Source organism: Brassica rapa, chromosome A10 (assembly GCF_000309985.2).
Source record: "Brassica rapa cultivar Chiifu-401-42 chromosome A10, CAAS_Brap_v3.01, whole genome shotgun sequence".
Lineage (NCBI taxonomy): Eukaryota > Viridiplantae > Streptophyta > Magnoliopsida > Brassicales > Brassicaceae > Brassica > Brassica rapa.
Window position 1 is genome coordinate 5,430,653 of NC_024804.2, and position 26,639 is coordinate 5,457,291.

The 26,639-nt window shown below is 38.8% G+C and overlaps 1 protein-coding gene and 1 non-coding gene across 4 annotated transcripts; both read left to right on the forward strand.

Annotated features, from left to right (window-relative positions):
* Window positions 1–4,509: 4,509 nt before the first annotated feature.
* LOC103847735 (sterol 3-beta-glucosyltransferase UGT80B1) lies at window positions 4,510–8,173 on the forward strand. 3 transcript variants are annotated; one of them, XM_033282057.1, is made up of 11 exons: window positions 4,510–4,761; window positions 4,986–5,320; window positions 5,403–5,551; window positions 5,627–5,872; window positions 6,061–6,172; window positions 6,278–6,448; window positions 6,558–6,621; window positions 6,706–6,763; window positions 6,858–7,035; window positions 7,246–7,376; window positions 7,787–8,173. In XM_033282057.1, exons 2-11 carry the CDS (start codon window positions 5,146–5,148, stop codon window positions 7,997–7,999), a joined length of 1,497 nt encoding a protein of 498 aa, XP_033137948.1. In that variant the 5' UTR covers window positions 4,510–4,761; window positions 4,986–5,145; the 3' UTR covers window positions 8,000–8,173. The 3 variants fall into 3 exon arrangements, with proteins under 3 accessions (XP_033137948.1, XP_033137949.1, XP_033137950.1); XM_033282058.1 differs by having other exon boundaries at window positions 4,526–4,761; window positions 4,980–5,320; XM_033282059.1 differs by having other exon boundaries at window positions 4,526–4,761; window positions 5,042–5,320.
* Window positions 8,174–15,742: 7,569 nt separating this feature from the next.
* LOC117129406 lies at window positions 15,743–15,849 on the forward strand. The gene has a single exon (XR_004453055.1). It is a non-coding gene; the product is annotated as a small nucleolar RNA R71 (small nucleolar RNA).
* The last annotated feature ends 10,790 nt before the right edge of the window (window positions 15,850–26,639 follow it).

The following is a 26,639-nucleotide window of genomic DNA, read 5'->3' on the forward strand; positions in this document are numbered from 1 at the left end:
TTATATAGGTCATTAACTTATTTATTAGTTTTTAACTGAGTATTTATTAATTTTCACAAAACCCATAATGAGTTGAGTCCATAATTTATTAATTTAAATAATATAACTATAAAATATGTAATTAGATATATAATTATTTTGATTTTGCTTATTTGTCATGTTTTACATGATTTTAGTCAATTTTGCTTATTTGTCATGTTTTTATTAAGTTTTAGCTTAGTCATTGATTTATTAGTAATTTTTATCTGAATCACTAATTTATGATTTAAAACAATATCCGTAATGAATTTTATATATAATTAACAACAAATTTTGATTTAATAATATTTAAATCTATATGTTATATTAAAATTCGTATTTACTTATTTATCATATTTTATTAGGTTTTAAGCTTTTATATAGATCATTGACTTATTATTAGGTTTTAACTGAGTATTTATTAATTTTCACAAACCCCGTAATGAATTTTATATATAATAAAACACGCATTTTATTTTAATAATATTAAATTTATATGTTATATTAAATAATTAATTATAAAATAATATAAGAAAATTGTGAAAATATATTTAAAACTTAAGAGAATTCTTATATATATTGTGTTGCTATCTGAAAACAATATTTTTATTATAAAATTAAAAAACTAAGATATAAAACAGTTTATAATTAAATATTAGTTTATAATGCCGATTTTTGGATTAATAAGACATAAAATAATAAGTATTCATAAAATGATTATGCCCGTATGTGCAGGCAAAACACCTAGTTCGAGTATTATAAGAATCCAGAATAGGTTTAAGTCGGATGGGGTGAAAAAGGCGCCCCCTAGATGTATTCGGCGGGCTCCTCGACTCAGCTCCGGTGGACGGTCATTTAGCGCTAGTCGTATCTCTTTCGAGGACATCCAAATACTAGGATCATAAAAAAAATTACCTTAAATAAATAAATATTACCAAAATACTCATTAGATATGAGTAACCATGAATATGATTTGATTTTAATTTTAGTTTTAGGTATTAATATTATCATAATTATAGTTATAACGATACTCATTCGGTTCTTGGTGCGGGTTGGGTTTATTATTGGGTTCTTGGAGTTAGCCAATTAGGATCGTTCAAGTATTTAGGTCGAGTCTAATTGGGTTTGTGATCCTGATTTCCGGATCATTTTTCGGGTGGAGATATGATGGTAGCCTTACTTTCGGCACCAATCGAGTTTGTTTCGGGTTCATTCGGATTTTAGCTTTTCTGAGGCATGGAGTTTGGCCCCATTAGGATATTCTTTAAGTTTGGTTTGAATTTTCTCGGGCTTAGTTTCGATAGAGTAACACATTGTAAATCCGTTGAACCCATTTTAATCTCAACTTTAGTTCTTTATCGGGTTTTGGTTACCCAAATATTTTTTTGTGATTCAAAAGTAGACATTTTACTTTACTAACTTGTAAATTTTAAACAATTTTCACCAACAAAAAGCTTAGTGGAATGATTCAATAGTAATCGTTAAAAGAAGAAAAACATAAACAAGTAAAAAGTAAAAACTAGCAACTCTATAAAAGTAGGAAACAGGATCCCTTATATATTAATTGAAAATATTTTAAAAAGACGTAATCTCACTTTTGTACTAATTAAATTTTAGACTTGCTGAGGTGTTGGTACAGTCTAGGCATGGCTTTTGCTCTGGGATCACTTGAAGGGGAATGAAAGAGGGTTGTCCTTGGAGGCTACTAGCACTCTGCTGGGCTATGGATGTCTCTCTGAAGCTATGGAATGGCGACAGAGATGGTTTGCTACTCAAAGACACAAGATTACCCTGTATTGTCTAAGATGGTTTTCACTAAGGAATTCTTTCCCTTAGGTGAGATCAATGTTCATTTAGCTGAATAGAGAAAGCAGGAAACAAGACAACTCTTTGCTGTAAGTTTTTGATTGAAAAGTTGAATGACTTTCACAAAGTATGCGTAGAAAGATAAATAGAAGACCCCCAGTAACCCTAATCATAAACCAAGATGGTTTAATCTAATTCCTAATCTAAATCCAATCGAAATTGGTTTTTAATAAATCCTAATCCTACCCGAAATTGGTTTAATTTAAATAAAATCAAATTACACTGAAATAAAATTAAACCAACAGGCTGGTTTATCTTGGTTCTCCTCTTCTGATTGAAGCTCCACGGATTTGGCTAAGTGTTGAAGGCTCTTCTCCTGTGCTCTCAGTCTTGATCTGGTTACTGGTCCACTCCACAAGCTGGCTAGCTCATTTGGTTCCTCTCTGCTCAAGTCTGGCTCTTCTCTTCTCAAGTCTGGCTCTTCTCTGTTCAAGTCTAGCTCTCCCTCGTCAGACTCACTTAGCTCTCCAATGTCTCTACTCATGGCTGCACCATCCCCTCCTCCTTTAAAAGGATTTGACCTCAAATCCAATTCATCTTCAACATAAGGGATCAAGTCAGAAACAATGAAAGTAGAACTTATAGTATACTTACCTTCAAGATCAATTTGATAAGCGTTGTTATTGATTCTTTTCAGCACTTTGAAAGGACCATATGTCCTTGGCATCAGCTTTGATTTCCTCTCAGCCAGAAACCTATCCTTCCTCAGGTGTATCCACACGAGATCACCTGGTTCCAGCACCAACTCCTTCTGCCCCCTTGTTCTTCTGCCTTGCATACATCTTGGTGTGCTCCTCTATGTTCTCCCTGACCTGCTTATGCAAAGCTTTAACAAACTCGGCCTTCTGCTCGCCATCAAGGTTAGATTGTTCTTTTAAGGGTAAAGCAAACAAGTCCAAAGGAGACAAAGGATTAAACCCATAGACAACTTGAAAAGGTGTAAGCTTAGTAGCTGAGTGCATGCATGGACCTATTGTATGCAAATTCTACACGAGGCAAACAATCTTCCCAAGTCCTAATGTTCTTTTTAATGATAGCACGCAGAAGAGTAGACAAAGTCCTATTGACTGTTTCAGTTTGTCCATCAGTTTGTGGGTGACAACTAGTTGAAAACAACAGCCTAGTTTCTAGTTTTCCCCACAGAGTTTTCCAGAAATAACTAAGGAACTTATAGTCTCTATCAGACACTATAGTCCTAGGCATGCCATGCAATCTAACAACCTCTCTAAAGAAAAGATCAGCTACTAGAGATGCATGTTATCAGGTTATGGTATGAATGCAACAAGACCACACGGCCACGAGGTATGATCTAGAACAATTAACCTAGCATGTAGTTTTCAGATTTGATATCAAAAACAATCTAGACTAGGTTATTAGGGTTTCAGTTTAAACAAGTCAAACAATCTCAATTCATTCAGATTCGAGTTTAAACAATCTTAACAATAGTTCTAGGTGATCAAATCAATCAATCAATATTCAAATCAAACAATTAAAAACGATTTTCAAAATTAGGGTTTAGGGTTTTCGATTTGATTCTTTCACAATTAGCAATCGAATTCAATCAATTTTAATTAATCAATTCAGTTTTCGAATTAGGTTTTCGAATTAGGGTTTTAGGATTTTCGAAAATTGATCTTAGATCAATAGGAATTTGATTTGAGATTCAAAACCATTAATGACTTTGATTTTAATTGATCAATAGATCAATCTCGATTTAGGGTTTGGGGATCGAAGTTTAGAGCTTCGATTTACTCATCTAGGGTTTGATCTATTATCCTATAGTTTTATCTTAGAGATTAGGTTTTTAGGGTTTCATTCTTTACAAACAATCCAAATTCGATTCATACGTTCTTAGAATTCGAATTTACCTTTAGCTTAGTAGATTGTTGAAACCGGACCACCAAAGAATGAACCTCGAGCTGGACAGGAATGAACACGAGATGGACACGAGCTGATCGGGAATGCCTTGATCGTCGGACGCGAGCTGTCCTGGATCAAGAGTTGAGGCTGAGTTCGTCTAGGATCAGGAACGCCTTGGGGCTGAAGCTGATCGGTGGACGCGAGCTAGAACGGAGACACGAACAGATTAGGGTTCGTCGGATCAGATTGCCGGCTTAGGGTTAGGGTTTTTAGGGTTTATCGATTTTGGTTTTGGCTCAGAGTGTTTTAGAGTTTCGTGCTGATAACGTGTTGTAAAACTTAGGATTTAGAATTCATAAGTTCTTATTATTATTACTCAATCATAAGGTGCCCTTATATATGAGAGTTACAAAGAGATAAAAGGAAAGACATAAATATGGAAAGTGTACAAATACAAGAAAAAAGAAATATGATTTCCTTTTCTCTGACTAGGTCTAGCCACCTCTCTCTCTCTCTCCCATGCGTGGCCGCCTCTCTCTCTATCTAGGTGTTGGGTCGGTTATGAACCGAGCCGGTTATGGACCGAACCGGTTATAGACCGGGCCGGTTATAGACCGGGCCGGTTATAGATATCAATCATAACATTTATAACAGTAAAATTATTTTCGAGTAATCCCTTCTTTTTTTTTTTTAATAAATCTTTAGGCCTATAAAACTAACAGCTCGATTCGCTAAATGCTTTTCCGAACATGCCCCTTCATACATAGAGGAAGAGGATAGCAATTTATGAAAACGAAAAGTCGCAGCTGCAGTATCTTACTGTCTTGGAATTATATAATTCCACAATAATGAATCGAATTTGTTTCGGTGGCATCGCGTAGTGAAATGAATGATAGTATTTATTTTATTTATGCAAATATCAGTTGGTTGATTAAAAAGTCTCCAAACCCCTCGGAAATCGGGAAATCCTTTTCGCAAACCAGAATCTTCCTTTCTATCTCTTGCGCTTTCACTCAGGTCAGCCGCAATCTCTTTCGATTCATTCCTTTGGGTTTCTTTCTTCTCTCGTTCTGTATGTTTGATTAACGAGGAATTCTCTTGCGATTTTTGAGTTAAAGATGGATCCTTTTTGTTTTCGATTTATCTGATAAAGATAAAGAAAAAAAAACACCCAATTTTTCGATTTTCATTTTATTTTATTTATTTACAACCTTGTCCCTTTTGCGTGGTGTAAGGTGCAGCTAACTTTCCCTGAGGATTGACTGGTTGGCTCCAGCTCTGATTTGCTGCTTTACAGCGTTTGGCAGGAGCCATTGATCGAAAATAAATGTCAAACTCTGTATAATTGCTTCAGAAGTTCATCTTTGTTGTTGGTGTTGAGGAGTAAGAAGTGCTACATTGATGGCGAGTAATGTAGCTACTCACCCATTGCAAGAATTAAAAGATGGGATCATCAGTTCTTGGAAGGATGATGAGGAGGACAATGGTGTATATAGTGAGAAAGCGAGTTTATTGGAAACATCTGGCTCCTCTGTAGAGAAGAATGCACCTGGTGGTTCTTCTGATTGGCCTAGGGGTTAGTCCTTCTATGGACTTGCTTTTTCCATTCTTGCTTTTGTCTGATTCTAACACCTGATCACGAGTGTATGTTCTTCAAGGACTGGACCACTGCACGACTGCACCTGTTGGTCTCTATGGAGATGTGCTAATCGATGACAATGAGATTAAGTACTCTCGGTCTTTGACTGAGAAAGCCTCTCCTGTGAATCACAACTCGAAATTAGATAGATTGTCTGAGCGTGAAAAGGTAAACATTGCTTTTTGTAACTGGTTATTGCAAATATTTTTCTTTATTGGTTATCTTTTTTTCTTGTTCTTCTAGCAAAAACTTATTGTTGAGCTAGTCAGAATACAAAATGACGGGACAGTGGAAGTTGATATAAATAGAGGAACTCCGGTATCCGAGTTATTGGAGTTTCAGCCAATCAAAGGGGGGCAGTCGACAATCACATATGAAAGGTCCTTGGCAGAATCCTTCAGATCCATTCCAAGGTTAAAAATTGTTATACTTGTGGTTGGAACTCGAGGCGATGTGCAGCCTTTTCTAGCCATTGCAAAGCGCCTCCAGGTGATCTTAAAATATGTAATTTATGAGGGTGCATATATCATATCTTCGAATCTGCTAACTGTAGTTTGATTTCTTCATTATCCTCGTATATGTTCTTGACTCTTTTCCCGTGGAGCGAAAAGACTTGTTATCATTGTAGTGAACCGATGGGTCATTGGCATTGACAAAAGGTTTTTCTTCGTTTTCAGGAATTTGGTCATCGTGTAAGGTTGGCAACTCATGCAAATTTCTCCTCTTTTGTACGGTCTGCTGGAGTAGAGTTCTATCCCTTGGGTGGTGATCCCCGAGAATTAGCTGGATGTAAGAAGTCCTCAGTGAAGAGATCCATTTGTATTTTAGTTTCTTAATGAGAGCCTAATGGTAGCAGACGTGTAAGCTCACTGTTACGGCTCTTTATTAATGTAGATATGGCGAGAAATAAAGGTCTCATTCCTTCTGGGCCTGGAGAAATCGCAAAGCAGAGAAAACAACTCAAGGCAATCATAGAGTCTCTTCTTCCGGCATGCACTGAGCCTGATATGCAAACTGCTGCCTCTTTCAGAGCTCAAGCAATAATTGCAAACCCTCCTGCATATGGTAAACTTTTTGATTCATCAGCACCGTATTGTTTCTAAGCTTTTCTTCTTAAGTATATTTACTAGGTTGTTTTCTTTGCTAATGATGTGGTTTTTGGCTTTAATTGTAGGACATGTGCATGTTGCTGAAGCTCTTGGCGTACCAATACATATTTTTTTCACAATGCCTTGGACGTGAGTTGACTTCTGTAGTAGTTTACATCTTAAAGTCAGTGTTATATGTTGTCCTGCTCTCTTACAACCTCTTCCTGTAGGCAGGCCGACTCATGAATTTCCCCACCCTTTGGCCCGTGTTCCTCAAAGTGCTGCGTATTGGGTATTTGATGGAGACTTTACTGGTTCTTTTTAATGATCTCGATATGTTGTTATTATGAACGCTTACTCTTTCGTAACCTTTTTCTTCGTTTCAGTTGTCATATATAGTTGTTGATCTGATGGTATGGTGGAGCATAAGGACATACATAAATGATTTTAGGAAGAGGAAGCTAGACCTTGCACCTATCGCTTATTTCAGTACATACCATGGCTCAATTTCTCACTTGCCTACTGCGTACATGTGGAGTCCCCATGTTGTGCCAAAACCAAGTGGTAAGAAGAGTATAGCTGCATCCCCAATACATGTATTTCGCTGAGGTTTATCATGTTCATTGGTCTCAAGGCCATGCTTGTGTTGCTTTGGCACGACCATAATGCTTTTATCTGATTTTGATGTGTAATATTCTCTGATTGTGAACTCTTTTTTACTTTTCTTTGATAGATATCTGAAAGATTTTTCTTTTCTTTGACTAAATTTTGCAGACTGGGGTCCTTTAGTAGATGTCGTTGGGTATTGTTTCATGAACCTTGGATCGAAGTACCAACCTGGGGAAGAGTTTATCCACTGGATAGAAAGAGGATCACCGCCCATATATATTGGGTTTGGAAGCATGGTAAGCTCCGTTTTGTTGGTAATATTCAGTATAGTGCAAAGTGATGACAATGAATGAACCTTGCAAATAAACATTAAAAGAAAAAAACAAATTGAAATCTTAGATTTGTATCAGTTTAATGTCAGGGTGAATAATTGTGTATCTAATCGATATATTTGAGAACCTCTGTAACTCCATAAGATTTATGCTTCAACCAGAGGTAAACAAACTTGATTTCCCAAATTTTCCATATCCATACCGATGTTGGATGTTAAGAGTAAAAAACGCTCTCTTTATTGCAAAACCAAACGAAACCCAATGCGTAATGCTTTGAGCAAATAAACAAAGTTTTTCTTTTCGTCTCAGAATCGTATCCTATACATATTAATACTAGAAAGAAATGTATCAAAGAACACACCGTGGTATTTCAGGTGAAATCACGAGTGATGGAGCTAGCAAAAGTACTGGAGAATGAGGATGGTGTAGCTGCAGCAGTTGATGCATTCCATAGGCATTTGCCACCGGAGCTACCACTGCTCGATTCCTCGCCTAATAAAAAGGATGAAGACGATCAACCAGACCTGTTACAGCGGTTCTTCATCCAGATTGGCAAAAAGTGTTGCCTTCCATGTGGAGGCGTGTGATATCAAATGTATTTAGATGCTTTTTTAGTTGCATAATCTTGTCTCTGCAACTTCAATTCATTTCATTCAATGATCAGAAATATGATTTTCTTTGGCATTGTTACATAAAACGGATATAAAAAATATATATTTGATGGGTTTGATCCAGTGCTGTGGAGCACTGTGACTAGTCTACTACGCGCTCACAGGCCTAACAGGCCGGTACAAGAAATTCAGCTTTGTTTTAGCAAGAAGGAAATACAACCTGTAGATTTTCTGGCTGAAAAAAAAGTTATAGATCAATGTCAACTCCTTAAATTTAAGAGTATCTTTGTGGAACTAATTTTGTCTTATTCCTGACAACCATACTATTATCATCAATTTTTCTTTTTGAAGATCCATTTGGTCCTTACAATGTTGATACCACTCAAATTGCCCTAATGAGTGTTACTCTCATCAAAAGAGGTTTAGATGTAATACTTAGGGATCGAATCCACAAGGAGTTAGGGAACAATTAAATCTAGTGTTTATTAATTCTAAGAGTTGTAAATGTTTAAATGAAATAGCAATAGTAACAAGCGAAATAAATAGTAAATGTAACTTGGTTGGAAATGATATTAGATGCATGACCACTATTCAGGTGTTGGAGATTATAATACCTATAGATGCCTATTTATTGCATGCATGATATGTTAGAGCTCAACCGCTTAACTCAGTGATCAGTTGTCACATGTTTCACTGGTTAACAGGCTAGATCTCGTGTCTCAACGGTTAGTATGTCGACAACGAAAGAGTGTCGATCGATGGTCCTATTGGGACGTCGACCGATACACCTTTGCCTACGTCGACCGATAGTCAGTTGAGGACATCGATCGACGGGTTCTAGCCAGGCCTATGCGCGAGTATGATATGCCCTATTAAGATACTAAATTGGCGGTTAGCCCTCTCTAGCAGTCCTAATATGATAAATAGATGTCAAGATGTGATAACAAGGGTGCTTGAGTATGCAATCCTATGATCAAGTTCTAGTTAACAAGGCTAAAACAAGCAATGAATACAAATCTATCATGAATATCACAACAAGGTAGATCTATAGTTTGGGGCTAATCCCACAAACCTATCTGAACCCTGGATCTAATAAGTGAACTACTCAGACATAGCAAAACAATTCATAACAATGAAGAAATATAAATTCATAGTATAGATTAAAAGAAATGGAAACAAGGAGTTCCAATCACAAGTGATCTTCTCTCCCAAAACTCTCTCTTCTCTCTCAAAGTAAAACTGTAACAAAAAGCTCTCCCTGCCATCAAAACACTTAGGCAGTATATAATCTACTAGGTTAAAAACTCGTCAGGGCATTTTCATAATTTGGCTTGGCCTTGGGTTTTAAGTCCGCTGGATCCAAAATGTCGCGTGTCCAATGTCTCGACATCGATCGATGGTACTTGTGTACATCGATCGATATTAATCTTCATCTGTCGAGGCATCTCCTGGTGTCGATCGACAACACTGGATGCACATCGATCGATTGCTCTTCCTCTCGTCGACCTCTACATGGTCAGCTCGGGTGAAATGTCTTTTAAGCTCCAAAATGCTCCAAAGTCATAGCTTTACTCTGAAATGCACCTGAACCTGAAAAGATACCTAGAAGAGTAGAAAACATAGATATATATATATATATATATATAGTAAAACACTTATATACCATGGATGAAAACGGATCAAATCCAAGGTATATCAACTCCCCCAGACTTACCCTTTTGCTTGTCCTCAAGCAAAACGTACATGCAGTCTTTCTGAAAGAGGTTTGAAAATATTAGGGACTTAAGATTTTAAACTATAGAAATCTTTTCCTCAACAATTTTGCAACCACATTTAAAAAGTCCTAATCACATAAGCACACTATGCAATAATATCCTAGCTTAGCAACCATTTCTAACATAACACAACTCATCAATTCATGTCTGACATCCCCTCTACTGACTTCATTTCTTAGCATAAATATAAAATGAATGCTTTACCTTGGGAGTATCGATCATAGGATGCAAGGATTTCAGAAAGGTATCTGGAGCTGCAGGTAAAAGTTAGTTCCTAGTTTCTCTCTCTCTAATTTTCTCTTTTGAGTCAAAGTCTGCTTCCATTGCAGGATCAATGACCAAGATTGGACAGGATTCCATGAATCAAAACTTAATGGTGGTTGCCACGAAGCTCTGTTCACTTCTTTTTGACCTATACCCAAGAGTTCTTTGCGAAAGCGAGCTTTAAAGATTGCCGCCTCCAAGTCCCGTTTCGAACTCTTTTATTGAAGTCTTTATGAATCAAGCCTTAATGGTTTTAGCCACCAAGTCGTGTTCATACTCATCCTAAGTAAACAATAGATCTTTTTTTTTTTTTTTTTTTTTTTTTTAAATATGTAACTCACTAACTATTTTAGGGTCAAAATTTAGAGAGAGAAAATGTGATAAATAATCTACACAAGGCGTTACCTTCCAGACCTGTCTGAAGAATCCGATCCCAGGTATACCAAGCCCCAAGACAAGCGGTTATGTCAGGTTTAGTGTTGGAAATCAGCTTTGGTTACTTCATACAATTCAAGGCAAGTGTGTAGTTGATAGGTTGATCTGCTTTAGCATCTATAGTGCTATCTGCAATCAGTAATTCTAAAATGGTGCTAAAGATTGGTTAGATATTCAAGTTTAAATCAATATAATATTATAGTCCCTATTTTTCAATAGCTAAGCATAATTTATTAAAATTCTTTTTATAGAAGAATAAGATAAATTATATCAGTAAATCTCCCCCCAGACTTATATTACACTGTCCCAGTGTAACTCAGCCGGAGTTATGATAGAATAATTCATGATGTATGAAATGTAACAAGTAGGGAAGATACATCTGACCGGATTAGATATCGATTGATGGAAAAATGTTACATCGATCGTCGTGTGGTTGTCTATGTCGAGCGATGTCGACGTCTCGTCGGTGGTCGATATTCAGGTCCTCCTACTTGGGTCTCCTAAATCTGAAAGAAATAAAACGAAAGTAAATAAATGCTAGCTAATAAAACCAAAATAAAATACCTAATAGTGGGTTGCCTCCCACTCAGCGCTTGGTTATAGTCATTTAGCTTGACTGTGGTAGTGATTGACTATTTGGTGGAGAAACAGCTGCTTGTTGGAAAACAAGCATCCACGTCATCTATGCACATTCTGGACCAAGATGCAATGAAACTTCTTGTGGCCTCATAATTTCTTGTCCATTTGTCATCCATCTTCTCAAGTACATTGGAGATGTTCTATAGCCTTTCTTGAACGTTGTCAATGCTGACCTGGTGCCAGCTTATGTTGTCATAGGCGTATGCTGAAAGTTCTGTCAGTTCCTTGCGCATTTACTCTATCGTCTAGTGTATCAGCCTCTCGCCGGCTGGTGTAGACTCGGCGTCGATCAATGCGATTATGTGTTCGTCGGTCGATCTCGGCGACTTCCATCGAGCGATTTCGCTCGCTTCCTGTCAATCGATGCTGATATCTGGTGTTGAGCTGCGAGTTACCTCTGAATGGCTTTGACTTCTTTCTGTAGCCATTCTGCGTGGCTGTCTAGTCCACTGATTCTGTTGTCGAATGGAAAGTAGATGTCATCGCAGCGTTTGTCAAGTCGTTCCTCCATGGTGTCTATAGCAGTTTAAATCTTGGATGTGATCTTGCCAATCTCTGCTGCTGTGTAGGGAAGTAATTCCTCAGGATTCTTGCCATCGATCCAAAGCCCTCGTAGCCTGCCGATTGATGCTGAGTTTGCCTGCAAATTTTTTTGATTAGTAATGTTATCAATATCCCTTTGGGCATGAAGTATTTGACTAGACAATTTGTTTAAATCTATCATGACTGGTGATATGAAGCGGTCATGCATGTCCTCGTAAGTCCTCAGCCTCTCATTCATGGCTGAGATCTTAGCGTCGAGCGATGTGATAGTACACACGTTGATCGATGTGGATGGTTGTTGGTCCTTCTTGCGAATGGTGTCCAGATCTTGCTGTAGTAGCTCGATTTTAGTGCTCAGCCAGTCCACGTTGTTGTTGAGAGGGTAGTACACATCGTTTATCCTCGTATCTATGTATGAGACTTCCCATTCATCCTTGTGTTTTGCTGAACATTGCGGTTCTGCAGGGATCTGGGCTGTAGGAAGACTGACATCGATCGATGGTGCATGTGGTGCGTCGATCGATGCTGAGGTCGTGGCTTCCTTCTCAAGTTGCTGACGTAAACTCTAAATTTCTGTTCTCATTTCTACCATACTTCTGAAAAGCTCATTGTAGCCTCTATCCAAAGGTTGATGTGTATCTTCTACCAATGATTTGAGCTCCTCTCCCAGTTTTTCCTGAGCTCCACAAATACCAGTCACCATCTCGTTGATTTCATCTTTGGTGTAGAGTTCTGGTGCCAGTCTTGTGAGTGTGAAGGAAGTGGCATGTTCTGGAAGACAGATGTGGCTTTCTTCAAAAAGAGATGCTCTTTCCAGTAATTTCCTGATGTTGTCCTTTGTGATAGGTATCATCTCACCAGCTACGCCTCGTGCGTGTCCACACTCATCTTTGTAGTCTCCATACTCGTCCCTTCGTTCCCAAGTGAACTTTCTGGCTCCATACATGTCAAAAGTGCGGTTTCCAAATTCGTAACGTCTGTCGATCAACGTTGGGTCATCCTTATCGATCGACGTTGGTGTTAACCTGTCGATCGATGTCTCAGTTGTCACGTCGATCGATGCTTGACCTTTTGATTGGTATGAAAGATCTGGATTGATTTCTGTTGTGGCGACTCCTACGTGGTTGTTTGGATCGGTTTGAATGACGTCTGGAGTGCCACATTGCTGTGAGAATAGGTTGTCAGGTCCATTGGCCACTTGAAGGATATCTGCTATGTCCTCTCTCGACACTTGTAAGATCCTTCCATCTATTGCACGTGCGTTGCCATCTGGGTCCCTGAAAATACGAAATTCATCAGGTGTTAGAAAACCATAATCAATGTTTGCATTATCATTCAATTTAGAAATAGAAAGATTAGGGTTTAGAGTAGTATCGATTGATGTTGATAAAGATGCATCGATCGAGGGCAGAGTAATTTCTGCAGAACTTGTGTTCTTGAGATGATTGCTCTTCATGGATTTTCCTGTTGATGTAGATGGAAGAGTGTTCATCTTTTCTGCTTATGTGTCTGCTCTGGTGTGTGGAGGTGGTTTTAGGGGTGCAAAACGTTTTATATAGGTATCTATAAACCTAGTTGGAGAGGAAATATTCTCCTGCTCCTGAATTTTCGCTGCGGTGCGAATATCGATCGATGTTTCTGTATAGGTGTCAATCGATGTGAGCGGTTGTTTTGCTGGACGAGGGTGGGTATCGAACGATGTGGAGTGCACTTCGTCGAACGATGTTGGAAACCTGTTGGTGAACTTATGGGTTTCAAATCTTTCATCTTGCAAAGACATTTCTATTGCACGTTCCTTCCAATAATCCTCATCGTATTCCTCTTTATGTTCCTCGTTAGGTGAAGTAACTACAGTGTCAATTGCAAAAATTTCATGAAAACCACTGTCTGCCCAACTGCCTATGGAATAATCATCGCGTCCTCTCTTGCTTGGAGGTTGGAAGGCAAAGTGTGGGTAACAATGATTAGGTGTAGCGAAATGGTCAACCGGATGATTAACGTCGAGCGACATGTTTTTGCGGTCATCGGTCACCGTTGACTCATTGGAATCGATCGATGGAAAAGTGGGTGTGTCGATCGATTCTGAGTACTCTGTTTCGTACTCCGATTCGTACTCTGCTCCACAATGGCATGCGCCAATGAAGCCAAGTTCTTTCCCGTAATCCATAGAATTAATGACCTTTCTCTTAGGTCGAATGGGGTCGTAGTGAATGTTGGGGTCTATCAGCGTCAGACACAATTTGTTTTTGTTCATGTCAGATACAGCTCCTACTGTAGCTAGGAAAGATCTTCCAAGCAGAAGTGAAGAGTTCCAGTTAAGCTCGATGTCGAGGACATGAAAATCTACCGGGACAAGGGCATTACCAATCTGTACCTCCAGATCTCTTATGATACCTCATGATCGTTTTTCTGAAAGATCCACGAAGGTGAAGGATTCTGTTGAAGGTTCGATGGTCAAACCAAGCTGGTCTGCAATGATCCTAGGGAGGATACTAACTGATGCTCCTGTGTCACACATTGAATGGGGAAATTCAACACCTTTGACTACGCATGGTATTGCAAACTTCCCAGGATCACTCTTCTTCGTCAATGTGATCCTGTGTTTCATCTTCTCTCTGACTTGATGAAACATTCTCCTAATGTCCTCCTCAGTTACCTTTGTTTCTCTGAAGAACATCCACAACCGGTGTGTGAAGTAAGCTTCATCAAAAGCTTTTTCGATTGGGATTCTAAGGACTCTTTTAGTGAAACCATCCATCTCCTTCTCGTTAGCTGCCCTCTTAAGGTTCTTAGGAATTTTCTCCTTTCTTTTCCTTAGCCTTCTCCCTTCAGTTTCCTGATCTTCTTGAACTGGTTCTGGTGAACTATTTAAAGGGTTGGATTTTGGTTCGGGTGGGTTAGCTAATGGTTTCGGTGGTGGTTTGAGTGCGTTGATATAGTTATTATCGATTGAGGGTAACCGCACACGGTATGTCAGAGGTTCCCGTCGATCAATGGAGGTGTGTTGTGACGATCGACGTCGGACTCACTATGTCGATCGATGGTTGGCTCAGCCGATCGATCAATTTTATCATAGAAAGGGGAGGGTGGGTGAGGATGCTTAGCTGCGAATTCCTCATGAGTTAGAATTCGAACTGCATTGCATTCGGTCGATTTAGCAGACAATGTCGATCGATGACTGGAGAAATCCGTCCATCGATCTTCGTCATGGTCTGTCGATCGATGCGAGTTCATCGACATCGGTCGACACCATTGGGATCCGCCGAGACTCATGGAGCTTTCGATTTTGAAGTCTCCTTCCTCGAGCTTTTCATTTCTCACCACTTGCCAGAAATCATCATCTATGATGGCATTTACGTGGTATTTTCCTTTATCGACTCCTGCCTCTCTAGCGAAAGCTTCTTGCCTCTTTATTGTCTCGTCAGTCTGAATTACTTGCGTTTCAAGTTTTCTCACCTTAGTCCCTAAAGTCTCGATTTTGGTGTTCAGATTGTTGTAGGCGGAGTCTATTTTACCGTTGAAATCCACGGTGATTTGTTGTTGTCCCAACAGTACTCGATCAAGCATCTTTTCGATCTTGCTTTCCTGACTCTGGGGTGGTGGATTCTGGTAGTAGGAGTTCGAGTAGCTTTTGCTGTTGTTGAAGGGTTTTTGAAATTGTGAACTCTGGTTACTTCTTTGACCATTTCCAAAGAATTTTCTGTTTCCACCCTGGTTTCCAAATTTCTGGAATCCGGTACCTCCGATGTAGTTCACATTTTTTTCTTCTTCCGTATCTGCTACTTCTCCTTCAGCTGAACAGACTTGCTTCCTAAGAAGCTCGTGCACCACATCTAACTTAGCTCTTACTTCGTCCATCTGTTCCTTCCCGATAGAGGCTACAGACTTCTTCCGTTCAGAGTCAGTGTTTTTGGTGCTGCTGCTGTTAGCAAGGTTTTTGATAAGTCTCACAGCTTCCAACGGATTCCCAGTAGTGAAGTTTCCGTCACTCGCCGTATCAAGAGCCATTTGATACTGTAAGGTGAGACCTCGGAAGAAAGTGCTTAGCAACTGCACTTCGTTAAATCCATGGTGTGGATAGTCTCGCTGGAAGAACCTAAATCTAATCCACGCATCTTTGAAGGACTCTTCAGCCTCCTGCGAGAATGTGGAAATTTTGTTCCTAAGTTCTTCAGCGCGCGCCTCATCGAAGAAGTTTCGTAAGAAAGCATTCTTGATGTCGGCCCAGGATGTTAAAGATCCTGTGGGTTGCTGCCTAAGCTAGTGCATCGCTTCTCCATTCAGCGTGTATCTGAAGAGCTTGCACAGCAGGTAATCTTCTGGGACTCCTTCCATCCGAATAGCAGCGATTAAATCCTCAAACCGTTCCAGATGGTCCATAGGATGCTCATGCGGTAACTCAGAGTAGGGTATCTGCGACACGAGAGTGTAGTATTGAGGCTTCGGCTCGAAATTCTGCTTCTGGATCTCTGGAAGTCGAATAGCTGATCTGTTGGAATAGTACTCATCTGGGCGATTGTAATCGGCCAGTGGTTTCGATCGAGCGTCCTCATCTACAGGTTGAGCAGCTCCTGTAGCATCAGCATCAGGGATTACAGTCCCCTGAGCGTCTATTTTCTGACCTGTTGCATTACGCAGATGACCGTTCTGGTCATACAGGTTTCTGTTCTCGTCCTGTGTTAGAATAATAATATTTACCATTTTTGACGACACGGTATTGATCGACATACGCGGTGTAGTATCGATCGTTGTCGAACGATTTGGATCGATCGACGATGAAGGTCTGGTGTCGGTCGACGGTTGGTTGTGCGTATCGATCGACAACGAAGTTGTTGCGTCGAGCGATGTGAAACGTTGACCTCTACGGATGGTGCGTTCCAAATGAGCAGGATCGTCTGAGAACAGCAAGTCTTTCTCCTTGTTGCTTCTGGTACCGCTGGGCATGCACCTGAAAAGACAAGAAAAAGATTATGTTAGAAAGGGGGTAGAGAAAAGAATAAGAATATATAACTAAATCTAATGGCGATCAAAGCTCCCCGGCAACGGCGCCAAATTTGATACCACTCAAATTACCCTAAGGAGTGTTACTCTCATCAAAAGAGGTTCAGATGTAGTACTTAGGGATCGAATCCACAAGGAGCTAGGAAACAATTAAATCTAGTGTTTATTAATTCTCAGAGTTGTAAATGTTTAAATGAAATAGCAATAGTAACAAGCAAAGTAAATAGTAAATGTAACTTGGTTGGAAATGATATTAGATGCAGGGCCACTATTCAGGTGTTGGAGATTATAATACCTATAAATGCCTATTTGTTGCATGCATGATATGTTAGAGCTCAACCGCTTAACTCAGTGATCAGCTGTCGCATGTTTCACTGGTTAACAGGCTAGATCTCGTGTCTCAACGGTTTGTATGTCGAAAACGAAAGAGTGTCGATCGATGGTCCTATTGGGACATCGACCGATACACGTTTGCCTACGTCGACTGATAGTCAGTTGAGGACATCGATCGACGGGTTCTAGCCAGGCCCATGCGCGAGTATGATATGCCCTATTAAGATACTAAATTGGCGGTTTGCCCTCTCTAGCAGTCCTAATATGATAGATAGATGTCAGGATGGGATAACAAGGGTGCTTAAGTATGCAATCCTATGATCAAGTTCTAGTTAGCAAGGCTAAAACAAGCAATGAATACAAATCTATCATGAATTTCACAACAAGGCAGATATATAGTTTGGGGTTAATCCCACAAACCTATCTGAACCCTGGGTCTAATAAGTGAACTACTCAGACATAACAAAGTAATTCATAACAATGAAGAAATAGAAATTCATAGTATAGATAAAAAGAAATGGAAACAAGGAGTTCCAATCACAAGTGATCTTCTCTCCCAAAACTCTCTCTTCTCTCTCAAAGTAAAACTGTAACAAAAAGCTCTCCCTGCCGTCAAAACACTTAGGCAGTATATAATCTACTAGGTTAAAAACTCATCAGGGAATTTTCGTAATTTGGCTTGGCCTTGGGTTTTAAATCCGCTGGATCCAAAATGTCGTGTGTCCAATGACTCGACATCGATCGATGGTACTTGTGTACATCGATCGATATTAATCTTCATCTGTCGAGGCATCTCCTGGTGTCGATCGACAGCACTGGATGCGCATCGATTTATTGTTCTTCACTCATCAACCTCTACATGATCAGCTCGGGTGAAATGTCCTTTAAGCTCCAAAATGCTCCAAAGTCATAGCTTTACTCCAAAATACACCTGAACCTGAAAACATACATAGAAGAGTAAAAAACATAGATATATATATATATATAGTAAAACACTTATATACCATGAATGAAAACGGGTCAAATCCAAAATATATCAAATGTTTTACCTGTCAGTTTGTTTAAAGTTCTCATATTTCGTCTCTGATAAAACTGTTCAAGTTCTTGGATAGCATGAACCCAAATCACATCATCGCCTGCTTTAGTGTGAACCATGAGTTTCTGAATTTTAACTGCGATACCTTTATTCATTTGCATCTTCACCCATTATCTCATATGTAAATTTTGATATTAAAAAAACAAAAGATTGAAGATTCAATCATTTCAAATTCAAATATTTTATAGAATAACCATAATTTATATGTACTATTTATATTAAATGTAAATATATTTGTCTAAACCTAACCCAATTTTTATTTGTAATCTTTAACTAGATGATAATCCGCGTGCATGTGCAGAGTGAGTTCTTATAATAATGTTTGTTTATGAAATGATTTTAACATTTTGTAAAGCTACAATCTTTATCGATTATAAAATGATGGATACACATATTGGTCTCTTAAATATATCATTGTTGTTGAAGAGTTAACATATTACATCTCATTTTAGTTATTTTTAAAACTTCATATTCACAAAAGAAAATTAAGTTTTGCAGCTGACACACATCACCAAAACCAAATAGGTAACATCGATTGTATAATGACGAAAGATGATTAATTTTTGTGCTCTTGATTTGTTTACTATTGTTCCTGACATCTATATACATTACTAAAACCTGGTAACATCTATAGTATATCATTTACCTTAAACACTATAGAATGATAAATAAGATGTATTTATTATTTTAACAAAAAGAGGCATCAATAGCGATGCTGTCATATTCCCAAACTGTAAAACTGGAATCACCTGATTTGAAAGTGGGATAATTTCTTCATCCCAACTCCTATGAGATTTATTCAACTTCCTGGTGATTCTCCAACACTTTATATATCCAAATCAAGCTTCTTACAAAGTGATTCATCCTGATTTGATTGGAACGACGAAGAAGCTGTCCGATTCCCAAACTGGGAAACTGGAATCACCTGATTTGAAAGTGGGATAACTTCTTACTCCCAACTCCTATGAGATTTATTCAACTTTCTGGTGATTCTCCACCATTTTATGTATCCAAATCATGCTTCATACAAAGTGATTAATCCTGGTTTGATTGGAACGACGAAGAAGTTGTCCTATTCCCAAACTGGGAAACTGGAATCACCTAATTTGAAAGTGGGATAATTTCTGCATCCCAACTCCTATGAGATTTATTCAACTTCCTGGTGATTCTCCACCACTTTATGTATCCATATCAAGCTTCTTACAAAGAGGTTCATCCTGGTTTGATTGGAACGACGAAGAAGCTGTCCTATTCCCAAACTGGAAAACTGGAATCACCTGATTTCAAAGTGGGATAACTTCTTCATCCCAACACCTATGAGATTTATTCAACTTCCTGGTGATTCTCCACCATTTTATGTATCGAAATCAAGCTTCTTACAAAGTGATTCATCCTGGTTTGATTGGAACGACGAAGAAGTTGTCCTATTCCCAAACTGGGAAACTGGAATCACCTAATTTGAAAGTGGGATAATTTCTGCATCCCAACTCCTATGAGATTTATTCAACTTCCTGGTGATTCTCCACCACTTTATATATCCAAATCAAGCTTCTTACAAAGTGATTCATCCTGGTTTGATTGGAACGACGAAAAAGCTGTGCTATTCCCAAACTGGAAAACCGGAATCACCTAATTTGAAACTGGGATAATTTCTGCATCTCAACTCCTATGAGATTTCTTCAACTTCCTGGTGATTCTCCATCACTTTATGTATCCAAATCAAGCTTCTTACAAAGAGGTTCATCCTGGTTTGATTGGAACGATGAAGAAGCTGTCCTATTCCCAAACTGGAAAACTGGAATCACCTGATTTGAAAGTGGGATAACTTCATCATACGAACTCCTATGAGATTTATTCAACTTCCTGGTGATTCTCCACCATTTTATGTATCCAAATCAAGCTTCTTACAAAGTGATTCATCCTGGTTTGATTGGAACGACGAAGAAGTTGTCATATTCCCAAACTGGGAAACTGGAATCACCTAATTTGAAAGTGGGATAATTTCTGCATCCCAACTCCTATGAGATTTATTCAACTTCCTGGTGATTCTCCACCACTTTATGTATCCAAACCAAGCTTCTTACAAAGTGATTCATCATGGTTTGACTGGAACGACGAAGAAGCTGTCCTATTCCCAAACTGAGAAACTGGAATCACCTGATTTGAAAGTGGAATAATTACTTCATCCCAACTCCTATGAGATTTATTCAACTTCCTGGTGATTCTCCACCATTTTATGTATCCAAATCAAGCTTCTTACAAAGTGATTCATCCTGGTTTGATTGGAACGACGAAGAAGTTGTCCTATTCCCAAACTAGGAAACTGGAATCACCTAATTTGAAAGTGGGATAATTTCTGCATCCCAACTCCTATGAGATTTATTCAACTTCCTGGTGATTCTCCACTACTTTATGTATCCAAATCAAGCTTCTTACAAAGTGATTCATCCTGGTTTGATTGGAACGACGAAGAAGCTGTCCTATTCCCAAACTGGGAAACTGGAATCACCTAATTTGAAAGTGGGATAATTTATGCATCCCAACTCCTATGAGATTTATTCAACTTCCTGGTGATTCTCCACCACTTTATGTATCCATATCAAGCTTCTTACAAAGAGGTTCATCCTGTTTTAATTGGAACGACGAAGAAGCTGTCCTATTCCCAAACTGGAAAACTGGAATCACCTAATTTGAAAGTGGGATAATTTCTTCATCCCAACTCCTATGAGATTTATTCAACTTCCTGGTGATTCTCCACCACTTTATGTATCCAAATCAAGCTTCTTACAAAGGGATTCATCCTGGTTTGATTGGAACGACGAAGAAGCTGTCCTATTCCCAAACTGGAAAACTGGAATCACCTGATTTGAAAGTGGGATAATTTCTGCATCCCAACTCCTATGAGATTTATTCAACTTCCTGGTGATTCTCCACCATTTTATGTATCCAAATCAAGCTTCTTACAAAGTGATTCATCCTGGTTTGATTGGAACGACGAAGAAGCTGTCATATTCCCAAACTGGGAAACCGGAATCACCTAATTTGAAACTGGGATAATTTCTGCATCCCAACTCCTATGAGATTTATTCAACTTCCTGGTGATTCTCCACCACTTTATGTATCCAAATCAAGCTTCTTACAAAGGGATTCATCCTGGTTTGATTGGAACGACGAAGAAGCTGTCCTATTCCCAAACTGGAAAACTGGAATCACCTGATTTGAAAGTGGGATAATTTCTGCATCCCAACTCCTATGAGATTTATTCAACTTCCTGGTGATTCTCCACCATTTTATGTATCCAAATCAAGCTTCTTACAAAGTGATTCATCCTGGTTTGATTGGAACGACGAAGAAGCTGTCATATTCCCAAACTGGGAAACCGGAATCACCTAATTTGAAACTGGGATAATTTCTGCATCCCAACTCCTATGAGATTTATTCAACTTCCTGGTGATTCTCCACCACTTTATGTATCCAAATCAAGCTTCTTACAAAGTGATTCATCCTGGTTTGATTGGAACGACGAAGAAGCTGTCCTATTCCCAAACTGGGAAACTGGAATCACCTAATTTGAAACTGGGATAATTTCTGCATCCCAACTCCTATGAGATTTATTCAACTTCCTGGTGATTCTCCACCACTTTATGTATCCATATCAAGCTTCTTACAAAGAGGTTCATCCTGGTTTGATTGGAACGACAAAGAAGCTGTCCTATTCCCAAACTGGAAAACTGGAATCACCTGATTTGAAAGTGGGATAACTTCTTCATCCCAACTCCTATGAGATTTATTCAACTTCCTGGTGATTCTCCACCATTTTATGTATTCAAATCTAGATTCTTACAAAGGGATTCATCCTGGTTTGATTGGAACGACGAAGAAGTTGTCCTATTCCCAAACTGGGAAACTGGAATCACCTAATTAGAAAGTGGGATAATTTCTGCATCCCAACTCCTATGAGATTTATTCAACTTCCTGGTGATTCTCCACCACTTTATGTATCCAAATCAAGCTTCTTACAAAGTGATTCATCCTGGTTTGATTGGAACGACGAAGAAGCTGTCCTATTCCCAAACTGGGAAACTGGAATCACCTAATTTGAAACTGGGATAATTTCTGCATCCCAACTCCTATGAGATTTATTCAACTTCCTGGTGATTCTCCACCACTTTATGTATCCATATCAAGCTTCTTACAAAGAGGTTCATCCTGGTTTGATTGGAACGACAAAGAAGCTGTCCTATTCCCAAACTGGAAAACTGGAATCACCTAATTTGAAAGTGTACCTAATTTGAAAGTGGGATAATTTCTTCATCCCAACTCCTATGAGATTTATTCAACTTCCTGGTGATTCTCCACCACTTTATGTATCCAAATCAAGCTTCTTACAAAGGGATTCATCCTGGTTTGATTGGAACGACGAAGAAGCTGTCCTATTCCCAAACTGGAAAACTGGAATCTCCTGATTTAAAAGTGGGATAATTTCTGCATCCCAACTCCTATAAGATTTATTCAACTTCTGGTGATTCTCCACCATTTTATGTATCCAAATCAAGCTTCTTACAAAGGGATTCATCCTGGTTTGATTGGAACGACGAAGAAGCTGTCCTATTCCCAAACTGGAAAACTGGAATCACTTGATTTGAAAGTGGGATAATTTCTGCATCCCAAGTCCTATGAGATTTATTCAACTTCCTGGTGATTCTCCACCATTTTATGTATCCAAATCAAGCTTCTTACAAAGTGATTCATCCTGGTTTGATTGGAACGACGAAGAAGCTGTCCTATTCCCAAACTGGGAAACCGGAATCACCTAATTTGAAACTGGGATAATTTCTGCATCCCAACTCCTATGAGATTTATTCAACTTCCTGGTGATTCTCCACCACTTTATGTATCCAAATCAAGCTTCTTACAAAGTGATTCATCCTGGTTTGATTGGAACGACGAAGAAGCTGTCCTATTCCCAAACTGGGAAACTGGAATCACCTAATTTGTAAATGGGATTAATTTCTGCATCCCAACTCCTATGAGATTTATTCAACTTCCTGGTGATTCTCCACCACTTTATGTATCCAAATCAAGCTTCTTACAAAGAGGTTCATCCTGGTTTGATTGGAACGACGAAGAAGCTGTCCTATTCCCAAACTGGGAAACTGGAATCACCTAATTTGAAACTGGGATAATTTCTGCATCCCAACTCCTATGAGATTTATTCAACTTCCTGGATTCTCCACCATTTTATGTATCCAAATCAAGCTTCTTACAAAGTGATTCATCCTGGTTTGATTGGAACGACGAAGAAGTTGTCATATTCCCAAACTGGGAAACTGGAATCACCTAATTTGAAAGTGGGATAATTTCTGCATCCCAACTCCTATGAGATTTATTCAACTTCTTGGTGATTCTCCACCACTTTATGTATCCAAACCAAGCTTCTTACAAAGTGATTCATCGTGGTTTGATTGGAACGACGAAGAAGCTGTCCTATTCCCAAACTGGGAAACTGGAATCACCTGATTTGAAAGTGTAATAATTTCTTCATCCCAACTCCTATGAGATTTATTCAACTTCCTGGTGATTCTCCACCATTTTATGTATCCAAATCAAGCTTCTTACAAAGTGATTCATCCTGGTTTGATTGGAACGACGAAGAAGTTGTCCTATTCCCAAACTGGAAAACTGGAATCACCTAATTTGAAAGTGGGATAATTTCTGCATCCCAACTCCTATGAGATTTATTCAACTTCCTGGTGATTCTCCACCACTTTATGTATCCAAATCAAGCTTCTTACAAAGTGATTCATCCTGGTTTGATTGGAACGACGAAGAAGCTGTCCTATTCCCAAACTGGGAAACTGGAATCACCTAATTTGAAAGTGGGATAATTTCTGCATCCCAACTCCTATGAGATTTATTCAACTTCCTGGTGATTCTCCACCACTTTATGTATCCATATCAAGCTTCTTACAAAGAGGTTCATCCTGTTTTAATTGGAACGACGAAGAAGCTGTCCTATTCCCAAACTGGAAAACTGGAATCACCTATTTGAAAGTGGAAATTTCTTCATCCCAACTCCTATGAGATTTTATTCAACTTCCTGGTGATTCTCCACCACTTTATGTATCCAAATCAAGCTTCTTACAAAGGGATTCATCCTGGTTTGATTGGAACGACGAAGAAGCTGTCCTATTCCCAAACTGGGAAAACTGGAATCACCTGATTTGAAAGTGGATAATTTTTCTGCATCCCAACTCCTATGAGATTTATTCAACTTCCTGGTGATTCTCCACCATTTTATGTATCCAAATCAAGCTTTCTTACAAAAGTGATTCATCCTGGTTTGATTGGAACGAACGAAGAAGCTGTCCTATTCCCAAACTGGGAAACCGGAATCACCTAATTTGAAAGTGGGATAATTTCTGCATCCCAACTCCTATGAGATTTTATTCAACTTCCTGGTGATTCTCCACAACTTTATGTATCCAAATCAAGCTTCTTACAAAGTGATTCATCCTGGTTTGATGGAACGACGAAGAAGCTGTTCCTATTCCAAACTGGGAAACTGGATCACCTAATTTGAAAGTGGGATAATTTCTGCATCCCAACTCCTATGAGATTTATTCAACTTCCTGGTGATTCTCCACCATTTGTATCCAAATCAGCTTCTTTACAAAGTGATTCATCCTGGTTTGATTGGAACGACGAAGAAGCTGTCATATTTCCCAAACTGGGAAACCGGAATCACCTAATTTGAAACTGGATAATTTCTGCATCCCAACTCCTATGAGATTTATTCAACTTCCTGGTGATGTCTCCACCACTTTATGTATCAAATCAAGCTGTCTTACAAAGTGATTCATCCTGGTTTGATTGGAACGACGAAGAAGCTGTCCTATTCCCAAACTGGGAAACTGGAATCACCTAATTTGAAAGTGGGATAATTTCTGCATCCAACTCCTATGAGATTTATTCAACTTCCTGGTGATTCTCCACCACTTTATGTATCCAAATCAAGCTTCTTACAAAGAGGTTCATCCTGGTTGATTGGACGACGAAGAAGCTGTCCTATTCCCAAACTGGAAAATGAATCACCTGATTTGAAAGTGGATAACTTCTTCATCCCAACTCCTATGAGATTTATCAACTTCCTGGTGATTCTACACCATTTTATGTATCCAAATCAAGCTTCTTACAAGTGATTCATCCTGGTTTGATTGGAACGACGAAGAAGTGTCTATTCCCAAACTGGGAAACTGGAATCACCTAATTTGAAAGTGGATAATTTCTGCATCCCAACTCCTATGAGATTTATTAACTTCTGGTGATTCTCACACCACTTTATGTATCCAAATCAAGCTTCTTACAAAGTGATTCATCCTGGTTTGATTGGAACGACGAAGAAGCTGTCCTATTCCCAAACTGGGAAACTGGAATCACCTAATTTGAAACTGGGATAATTTCTGCATCCCAACTCCTATGAGATTTATTCAACTTCCTGGTGATTCTCCACCACTTTATGTATCATATCAAGCTTCTTACAAAGAGGTTCAAGCTTCTTACAAAGAGGTTCATCCTGTTTTAATTGGAACGACGAAGAAGCTGTCCTATTCCCAAACTGGAAAACTGGAATCACCTAATTGAAAGTGGGATAATTTCTTCATCCCAACTCCTATGAGATTTATTCAACTTCCTGGTGATTCTCCACCACTTTATGTATCCAAATCAAGCTTCTTACAAAGGGATTCATCCTGGTTTGATTGGAACGACGAAGAAGCTGTCCTATTCCCAAACTGGAAAACTGGAATCACCTGATTAAAAGTGGGATAATTCTCTGCATCCCAACTCCCAACTCTATAGATTTATTCAACTTCCTGGTGATTCTCCACCATTTATTATCCAAATCAAGCTTCTTACAAGTGGATTCATCCTGGTTTGATTGGAACGACGAAGAAGCTGTCATATTCCCAAACTGGGAAACCGGAATCACCTAATTTGAAACTGGGATAATTTCTGCATCCCAACTCCTATGAGATTTATTCAACTTCCTGGTGATTCTCCACCACTTTATGTATCCAAATCAAGCTTTTACAAAGGGATTCATCCTGGTTTGATTGGAACGGCGAAGAAGCTGTCCTATTCCCAAACTGAAAACTGGAATCACCTGATTTGAAAGTGGGATAATTTCGTCTGCATCCCAACTCCTATGAGATTTATTCAACTTCCTGGTGATTCTCCACCATTTTATGTATCCAAATCAAGCTTCTTACAAAGTGATTCATCCTGGTTTGATTGGAACGACGAAGAAGCTGTCAATATTCCCAAACTGGGAAACCGGAATCACCTATTTGAAACTGGGATAATTTCTGCATCCCAACTCCTATGAGATTTATTCAACTTCCTGGTGATTCTCCACCACTTTATGTATCCAAATCAAGCATCTTACAAAGTGATTCATCCTGGTTTGATTGGAACGACGAAGAAGCTGGCCTATTCCCAAACTGGGAAACTGGAATCACCTAATTTGAAA

Excerpts from the sequence above, each read along its gene's own strand:
- LOC103847735 (XM_033282057.1), top strand. The coding sequence starts at position 5,146 with ATGGCGAGTAATGTAGCTACTCACCCATTGCAAGAATTAAAAGATGGG. Across the intron at positions 6,449-6,557 it reads TGCAAACCCTCCTGCATATG|GACATGTGCATGTTGCTGAA; the intron begins GTAAACTTTTTG and ends CTTTAATTGTAG. Across the intron at positions 6,622-6,705 it reads TTTTTCACAATGCCTTGGAC|GCCGACTCATGAATTTCCCC; the intron begins GTGAGTTGACTT and ends TCCTGTAGGCAG.